Source organism: Brassica napus, chromosome A3, assembly GCF_020379485.1.
Source record: "Brassica napus cultivar Da-Ae chromosome A3, Da-Ae, whole genome shotgun sequence".
In the NCBI taxonomy this organism is placed as follows: domain Eukaryota; kingdom Viridiplantae; phylum Streptophyta; class Magnoliopsida; order Brassicales; family Brassicaceae; genus Brassica; species Brassica napus.
Genome location: NC_063436.1, coordinates 30,657,708 through 30,667,866, shown reverse-complemented (window position 1 = coordinate 30,667,866; position 10,159 = coordinate 30,657,708). Strand labels below are relative to the sequence as shown.

General features: G+C 34.0%; 1 protein-coding gene across 1 annotated transcript; it reads left to right on the top strand.

Annotated features, from left to right (window-relative positions):
* The first annotated feature begins 4,903 nt into the window (after nt 1-4,903).
* LOC106428764 (arginine decarboxylase 2) lies at nt 4,904-7,636 on the top strand. The gene has a single exon (XM_013869521.3). The coding sequence runs from the start codon at nt 5,324-5,326 to the stop codon at nt 7,388-7,390; it is 2,067 nt and encodes a 688-aa protein (XP_013724975.1). The 5' UTR covers nt 4,904-5,323; the 3' UTR covers nt 7,391-7,636.
* The last annotated feature ends 2,523 nt before the right edge of the window (nt 7,637-10,159 follow it).

Genomic DNA, 10,159 nt, shown 5'->3' with positions numbered 1-10,159 from the left:
TTTCTCATGATAAAACAGAAAGGTATTATGGTTTTAATATTTGGTGCATACTTCAAGTATGTTGTATATATGGTGTTTTTGCGTTTGCAAAACAATTCACGTATATATACAAAAAATACGATAGAATTACAAACAATTTAATAGAGAAAGAGGAGGTTGAAGAGCATTGAAGTAATACACAATTATAGAGAATGGGATGACTTCAATTAGAAAATCAGAAAATTTAATAGCATTCATCAGCCCACTGGGATACATCAATGTACCGTTATTTATTAGTCTCTGGACAGCATTCGCTAAATTAAATGTAAATTTGAATCATTACACCAGATTCATTGCGATAACTAAACAATTAAAGTTGCACAAATAAAAAACCACAACTCACTCCTTGAAACACACAGCAGAAATGTTGCTTGATTATCCACGATAGTCTGTCCGTTTCATAAAAAAATATTACTCCCTCCGTTCTATAAAGTTACATATTCTAGAGAAAAAACTTGTTTCAAAAAAATCCATTTTTTATTTTTTCAATGCATGTTTTATTAACTAATTGCAAATTTTAAAAAACTTAATTGCACTAATTGATTTTTTATCGGCTTAGAGTTATTAGAAAAAAATAAACACAAAAAATTATGCAAATTTATTTTATTTTATTAAAATGTGTGAAAAATATAGAATATGGATCTTTTAGAAACACAGGAGTATCACTTAGACATACTATTTTACACATATTAGAAAATAATGGATATGTATTTATGTTTTCAATAATTACATTTATTTCACCAGTAGTTGATATCTTGCATATTTGCATTGTTTTAACCATCCATTTTGTATACATTAATCATATAGATTAAAAATTAAGCATTTTTAGGATCCATATTGCATTCATATGTCTTTATCAGGTATTAGGGTGTCATATGGAGTGATTGGAGGTGTTTAGAAGCATTGTGGTTCAAAAAGTAATGAAGAATGAAGATTGGTTGGTTTGGCCGAGTGCAACACGGGTTAATCCACACGGATTCACTTACCCGCGTCGACTCATCAAGAAGAAACAACGACGTTTCAACACAGAGAGAAGAACGCGGGAAGCCATACCCGCACATGAAGATGGAGCTCGACGGCGATATCATGCGGGGAGTCGTACCTGCGCGCATGGAGAGTGAGCTTCGTCGACGATCCAACGCGGGGTGTTGTACCCGCGCGCACGGAGAGACAGCGTCGACGGCCTGACGACGCGGGGTAACCAACTCGGGTTGTCGCCCGTGATTTCTACCAGAGTCGGATCTTTTCTTTAGTCGAATTTAGACATTTTTAAGGGCATTTTAGACGTTTTAAAGGAAGCCATTAGGTTTTCCAAAGAGTTATAAATACTCTTGTAATCTCAAAGTTGGATCTTATCTTGTTTTCTATCTAATCAAAAAACACTTTTAGGTGAAAGATCTAATCTTTATCATTATCTTTTGTGATTGCTTAATTATCTTGATCACTAATCATGATTAACACTAAACCATCATTGATTCTTGGGTTTATCATGGCAGTTAGTGAGTAGTCATCTTTGGATTCATGGGTTAGGATGATTAGGATGATTAAGTGATGATTTAGAACGTTTAGAATATATTAATATGTTTCCTTGTTTGATTGAGTGATCTTAATGCTAATCTAGAGCTGGCCATCTCATATTAGAGATCTAGACATTTCATTGCGTGAAAGGTGTTCGATGAAATGTCTGAGCCAACTCAACATGCTCTTAACTTACCCTACCAAAGACATTTGATGTTGGGGGAGTTTTGATAGTTGAATGATATGTTCTTAATGATTCCTAGCTAGACACAAACCAAAGAAATTTGATGTTTGATCTATGAGAGTAAATGAGCTTTTGTCTTGATAAAGAACTAGCTTAAAAATGTTGAGAGTAAATGAGTTTTTGTCTTGATAAAGAACTAGCTTAAAAATGTTATCTAGACTTAGGGGAATGTGTTGATTGAAGCTTGCATTTTAGATTAAAACTTAGTCATCTAAATTCAAATTCCCATACCTATGGCTCCTCCTTAATCCAATTGCTTGAAAGCTGCTAGTTAGTTGTATTAGAACCTTGTTAGCTTGATTGAATCACCCTATCACTTTGATTGCATTTAGCTTAAGTTTAAGTTTGAACCTAAATTCTCTCTGCATTAAAACTTTTAGAAATGGATTGACATCTTAAATACTACATGATTTGAATTAGGACCCTTGAAAAGTCCATTTCAAATTTGGCGCCGTAACATAAGACTTAGTCTCAAGTAAGGAACAAATCTCAATGTCAAAATCAACTTAGAATTGTGTATGGAAAAACTTGTCATCTACCAGTTGAGCTTGAGTACAAGGCATTGTGGACTGTTAAGTTGCTGAATTTTGACACCAAGAGTGCCAAGGAGAAGAGACTTCTCCAACTCAATGAGCTTGATGAAATTAGACTGGATGCTTTTGAGAACTCAATGATCTACAGGAGAAAACCAAAGCTTTTCATGACAAAAAGATCTTGAAACTTTTAAAAATGGATTGACATCTTAAATACTACATAATTTGAATTAGGATCCTTGAAAAGTTCATTTCAATAGTATTTCAGATCAATGTATTTTACAATTAATATTCAGCTGAAAGTATAAAATGCATTGAAATTTTAAAACGATAATTTTTGTGTAATAAAGAAAAAATATTTTTTCATTGTAATTTCAAGAAAATTTATATGTTGAATTGGTGATTTTTGTTAAAAAAAAAAAAGAAGAATTGGCGATGTAATATTCTTATTTTTCTTAGGAGAATATAATGTCTACTCAACACCAAAATAAATCGATTGGACGAAGACTATTATTATATGTATAGGCTGCTGACAAATTTATTTACACGCTTCCAAATAAAGCATGGTCCGTTAGCAAAGAGGAAACTTCATAACACAACTACTCCCCCACGTAACACCACCACGCGGCGACTCGTAACTGAATGGCCGTGCCAAAATGGAACCTTGTTCTCATAAATTTGAAATTGTTTTTCTTTGGTCAATTATATTGTCTGTTTATTTATAATCTTTCTGTATAGGAACTGTATCATTGATAACATGGAAACTTTTATGAAACGATAAATACCTGTTTTGTATTTTTTTTAAATAAACACTATCACGCACGAATAAATTTTGTTAGAAAGAGGTAAAAATTGGTCCATTAGGTACATGCGCCCCTATAGCATTTATTTGCCATGTGTCAGAGTGTTACCTACACCACAAAGCAAAGACACAACAGTCGGATCCAATCTCATTGCGAGTTCTAATTTATAAAACACACGTTGCTTTTACCAATTTAGATATTTTCATAAAGACTAGTGACAAAAAAAAATTCATAAAGACTACTCCCTCCGTTTTTTAATATAAGTCGTTTTACAGCTATATACGTAGATTAAGAAAACCATTAATTTCTTATATTTTCTAGACAAAAATATAATTAATTATTTACCTAACCACAATTCAACCAATAGAAAAATAGAAGATATATTACCATTGGTCATACAACATTAATTATTAATAAATTTTACATAGAAAACCGAAAACGACATATAATTTGGAACAAAAAAGTTTCTCTAAAACGACTTATATTAAAAAACGGAGGGAGTACCAATCTTTTTTTACTTTTGAGCAAAGACATTACCAATCTAAACATAAACTTTTACCAAAAAAAACCTTTTCAAATCACGAGCACCAAATGAGCTGCAAGAAAGATTATTAATTTTAAAAAGTAAATAAAGATGATTTGTAAAATAAAATCAGATGTTATTAAACAAAAAAAGATGTTATTCTATAATCGAAAGAAATTTATTTTCACTTCCACTGTTGTCCAGTAATAGTCCAATATCATTATAAGATTAGTTGTTATTGTCTTCTAGACATTCTCCAAAACCGAATCGAAAATCTTTCGCATTTAAAACTTTTACTAAACGTTACTATATGATTCAGTATCCTGCTTATTTAATGGATAAACTTTAATTAAGTTTTCTTTTAATGATAGTAGATATAAGGAATATTCTCGATTTACTCCTAAATCCTAACCTTGTCGCGAAAAATTCTTGAAACGTATTTTGAAATTCGTAAAAATATATTAATTTTTAGCAAAGAAAAATTTGTGTAAATATATGAAATTTGTATATACTAATATTTTCTTTGCTAAAAAAATAGTATATATTTTTATAAATATACGAAATTTGTTATAAACAAATATTAATGATAGTATATATTTATATATCCATGGGCCAAATTTGTATAAATATATGAAATTTGTATAAATATATTAATTTTTAAAAATAAAATGAAACGTATTTTATTTTTGGTAATCCAAAAGGAACATCTTTTTTCTTCACCAAAAGGAACATATCATCTAAGGAATTGTTTGGTACAGGCAATGTGAATAAAAGTTGGGCCAATGGAGAAGAAACAATCAATATGTACACGCAATGTTGTTTTACTTCTTTTTTTTTACAGTTGATACATGAAGTTCATTCCACGTAATGGCATAACCGTAACAGTAGTGTAGACCAGCAAGATACACGATTAAATTTCGAAATATACTTAAAAAGACTAGCGTTTACTTTTTTTTAACAGAAAAAACACTAGTATTCACAATTGTAAATGAACACTAGTTAAGAGTTTTGTAAAAAAAAAGACAGTACTGGGTTAATATGTAAAAACACCACCTGAATAATCACTCACTGACGTAGTCAGTCACGTAAGATTTTTTGCAGTTTCTTTAATTAGTGAAAATGTAAAAAAAAGGTGAAAAGAGAAAAAGAGAAATGGGGAAATGGGCCCCATGGGCCGAATCCAACTTGCCTCAGTCATCACCTTCTCCTAACTAAGCTTTTCCTCCTATATAAACAATACCACTTCCCCTTCATCAATCTCACACCCTTCTCCCTCACTTTCCGCTCTGTTTCTCTTTGCATTTTCCCCGAGAAACTTCACATTCTCGTCCCCCTTCTCTCCATATAAATCCATTATCTCTCTCTCTGCATGGTCGGGGAATAGAATCTGTTGTTTCTCAAATTCGTAAAAAAAAAACCCTGTTTTTTTAAATTAAAGTCTCCACCTTTCTTCTGAAACATTCACCGTGGAGATTCTCGGATCAGGCCGCGCTGCTCGTGGTGGGTTTCACGGCGGCGACAGATACATCTTCTGCCTTCTCCTGAGGGGGTAGCCGAGGCTCCGGCCTCGGCGGTTTTCAAACCCCTTACCTTCACAAAATCTGGTAATCAAAAAAATCAAACCTTTCGAATAGATTCGTCAAAAACAGAGTATTGAATCAAGATGCCTGCTTTAGCTTGCGTCGACACCTACACCACCGACGTGTTCATCCCACCGTCACCACAGCCTTCCTCCACCGCCGCCGTCGTCGACACGTGGAGCCCCTCTCTCTCCTCCTCTCTCTACCGCATCGACGGATGGGGAGCTCCTTACTTCTCCGCCAACTCCTCCGGCAACATCTCCGTTCGCCCTCACGGCTCCAACACTCTCCCTCATCAAGACATCGATCTGTTGAAACTCGTCAAGAAAGTAACAGATCCGAAACAAACCGGCGGTTTAGGATTACACCTCCCGGTTATCGTCCGGTTCCCTGACGTTCTTAAAAACCGCCTCGAGTGTCTCCAATCCGCGTTCGATTTCGCGGTACAGAGCCAAGGGTACGAGTCTCATTACCAAGGAGTGTACCCGGTGAAATGCAATCAAGACCGGTTCGTCGTGGAGGACATTGTGAGATTCGGATCTCAATTCCGGTTCGGTTTGGAAGCTGGATCTAAACCGGAGATCCTCCTCGCTATGAGTTGTTTATGTAAAGGCAACAACGAAGCCTTTCTTATATGTAACGGCTTCAAAGACGCTGAGTATGTCTCGCTAGCTCTGTTGGGAAGGAAGCTAGCGTTGAACACTGTGATTGTGTTGGAGCAAGAAGAGGAGCTTGATCTTGTTATCGATCTTAGCCACAAGATGAACGTGAGGCCTGTGATTGGTTTACGAGCCAAGCTTAGGACTAAACACTCTGGTCACTTCGGTTCAACTTCGGGTGAGAAGGGGAAGTTCGGTTTGACCACTACTCAGATAGTTCGTGTCGTGAGGAAGCTTAGTGAAGCTTGTATGCTTGACTGTCTCCAGCTTTTGCATTTCCACATCGGCTCGCAGATCCCATCCACTTCGTTGCTATCTGATGGTGTCTCAGAAGCTGCTCAGCTCTACTGTGAGCTTGTCCGTCTCGGCGCGAACATGAAGGTTATAGACATTGGTGGCGGGTTGGGGATTGACTACGACGGGTCTAAGTCCGGAGAGAGTGATCTCTCTGTGGCTTATACTCTCGAGGAGTACGCTGAAGCTGTTGTAGCTTCTGTTAGGTTTGTATGCGAGAGGAGATCGGTGAAGCATCCTGTGATATGTAGTGAAAGCGGAAGAGCTATCGTCTCTCATCACTCAGTGTTGATCTTTGAAGCTGTCTCAACGGTTAAACATCAAGCTGATCATGATGATATTCAGTTTTTGCTCGAAGGTGATGATTACGAGGAGCTGTACTCTGCTGTGATGCGTGGGGATCAAGAAAGGTGTTTACTTTACGTTGACAAGCTGAAGCAGAGATGTGTTGAAGGCTTTAAAGACGGTGTTTTGAGCATTGAGCAGTTAGCTTCTGTTGATGGGTTATGCGAATGGGTTTTAAAGGCTATAGGCGGGTCGGATCCGGTTCAGACTTACAATATCAACCTCTCGGTTTTCACCTCGGTTCCTGATCTTTGGGGGATTGAGCAGCTGTTTCCTATAGTCCCCATCCATAAGCTCGACCAGAGGCCGGGGACTCGTGGCGTCTTGTCGGATTTGACGTGTGATAGTGACGGGAAGATTGATAAGTTCATAGGCGGCGAGTCCACCTTGCCGTTGCATGAGCTGGAGAGTGGTGGTGGGAGGTACTTCTTGGGGATGTTTCTTGGAGGGGCTTACGAGGAGGCGCTCGGTGGAGTGCATAATTTGTTTGGTGGGCCGAGTGTTGTGCGTGTCTTGCAGAGTGATGGGCCTCATAGCTTTGCTGTGACTAGAGCCGTGCCGGGGCAGTCCTCTGCTGATGTTCTTAGGGGAATGCAGCATGAGCCGGAGATGATGTTTGAGACGTTGAAGCACCGAGCAGAGGAAGTGATGCATAGAAAAGGTGGTGAAGGAGAAGATGATGATGAAGGGGAGTTTTGTAATGTGGCGGCTTGTCTTGATCGTTCGTTCCACAACATGCCGTATCTAGCGACCGAGGAGGTATTGTCTATGAGTAACTCTCTTTCGGATGCGGTCAGTAACCTTGGCTTTTACTACTGCGATGAAGACGGGTTTGACTACCTCTCTGCATGAGGAAAGGTGGTCGTGTGGTTTGCTGTTGTTGCATTCTTGTATTGTCGTAATGTTTCTTTTTAATAAAGTAGTAAAATAATCACAATGATGAGATTCATCGTTGTTTAATGTTTTTAATTAGAGGATCCGATGATGAAAGTCTTTTGTGAAATTCGGATCTTTGTAATGTTATTTGATGTTTGAAATGTAACGTTCTTGTTTCAAAAATTAAATATAATGGATGCATGGTGCTACAAATTCTTTTCATTACTGTAAGAATTTAATGAAATGGTAGAGACTTTTGTTTAGTAGTCCTTTATTACATAATATACACACGTTTCATTTGTCTAGTAGTCCTTGTATCAGTTACGTATCGCCGCATCTTGAAGACATGAACGGCGACGTGGGCGATTGTGAGTAAAAGAGAGAGAGTGTGACAACACACATTACATAATGCTAGATTCTGACATTTATGTGTTGCTACTTACTCACTTCTTTATTTAATTATGCTTTGGGAAGCGGTTCAGTGAACGACTGATTGATATGCGTGGCTCATGTTTTGTGTGTTTTTGGTAGTTGCATCATTCAATAATTTCTGTATTTTTGGGTTATTGGACCGCTTGTTGGAATATTTTTCCTTTTACTTGGAGGTAATTTTGGAAAAAATAAAATAAAAGATATTCGAGATAATGTGTTGTTTTCATTTAGTTGTCTGGTTGTTGGCTATCATGCTAAAAAGCATATAATTCTCCTAAAAAGAAAGATTAAAATTTAAAGGTAAAAAAGTTTGACGAATATGGTTTAGTATCCTATGGTTCATGTTCATGTTTATCTGCTTGTAGATGATGGTGTCACTTTGTGGTGTATGTTTGTTGATATATTATACAATGTTGTACTTATAAACATAGGAATCATATTTCTAAACAGAGAGTGAAATTAAATAAGCATAAGAAAAAATTGTCGATTTCTTATCATTCTAAACGATTTTTTAAAAATCACATGACCCATATAATGATCACACGAGAGTCTAACGTAGAAGTTAGAACCATCATGTTATTGTTAGTTATGCATCCCAGTAGTGGTTCTTTCCCTTCACTTTAGAAGACAAGTGTTAGTATGGATTCGAAATCAGAATTGGTTGTAAAGATCAATCAAGTACATGAACATATAGCTAAAGAAACAGATGAAGATGTATATATAAGAAATGTAAGAAGTTGTACATTAACGTGAATGTGATTATACACTGATATGCATTCATTTTGCACCATAGCTTTTAGGAAAGTTAAAATATCACATAATTGTATTTTTTAAAACTGCAAGCTACAAAGTAGCATATTATAACTAAATTTATTAATTAGCAAAATGTAGTGCAGCTAAACGGATTAATATACTAAATATCTTCTCCATTAAAAGAGAAGTACTATTTTTATCCACCATAAAAAAAGTCACAATATGTCAATTTCATTAATAACATAATATAACATAATAATCAATAAGAATATTATAATAAATAAATTTTAACTATAAATTTGAATTTTATTTTTAGTTATAGAAAAATCTGTTGAAAAAAATCTAACAAAATCTTACCAAGCATTTTAATTTTTTTTTAATTAAATAATGTTTAATTAATTTCGTAACTAATGATATAATTTAAATTAATATTAATTAAATTTTAATATAAAACAAAAAAAAATCTATGTTTTTTTTTTAAAAATTTATAATTATAATTTGTATTTCATTAATAGAAGTATTATATAAAAATATATTAAACTGGTAAATTAACTTATATAATTTTTTAGAAAAGCTTTCATATAAATAAATTATTATTTACCATTAAACGGGTTAAAATAAATTAACTACATAATATTTTATACCAAAATAAAGTTATTAACATATGTAGAAATTTTATTTCTACAGCTATATATTTTTCAAAAAATTTACGTTGAAGAAGATTCTTAATTTGATTATTTCAAATTATATATTAATTGTACCAAACTTGAAAATGTAATAACAATTAATAAAAAAGTAAAAAACATAAACAAATCACTATATATTAATAAAATAATAAGAAACCTAAACAATAAGATTTAATAGTTATATAATACATAACACTAAAATATAAATCATATATTTAAAAATTGTATGATAATGTCAAAGTTTATAAAGTAAAAAATACCCGCACGAATGTGCGGATTAAATTATAGTATATTCTATTAAAATAGGATCATGCCCTATTGATAAGGTTTAGTACAAGTATTTTTCTATTTATTTAAGGAATCTACATATATAATTTTTTTTCTCAACTGAATCTAAACACAATTGAATAAACGTACTCCATTTCGTAACATTCAATTTAGAGTTCGAATGGAGGGTGGGAAAAAGACGTATGACACACTTAGATGTGCGTACTGCACTCAAAGTTCTCATTCATTATTTGTTTTTTAATTGTGGTTCAATTCACTGTATATAGTAATGAACTGCTTATGGTTCAAATTTGTGAGTGAAAAATTATGAACCACTGCTACAGTACGTACACAACAATACTTGAGTGTTTCTAGCAGTTCTTATTCTTCTTCTTTAAAAAAAAAATATCTATATATATTCTTTTACTTGTATAATATGTAGCTAAGCTAAAATAGCTTTAATCTTATAATGCTTACAAACGTTTAGTCTTAAACAAAAGAATAAGAATTATTTTGATTACATATATTTTACTATTAGATATCATACTTTATTTTTTTACAATATTTTTTTTTCACGGCGATGGCGATAGCGATTTACTAGGGCTTC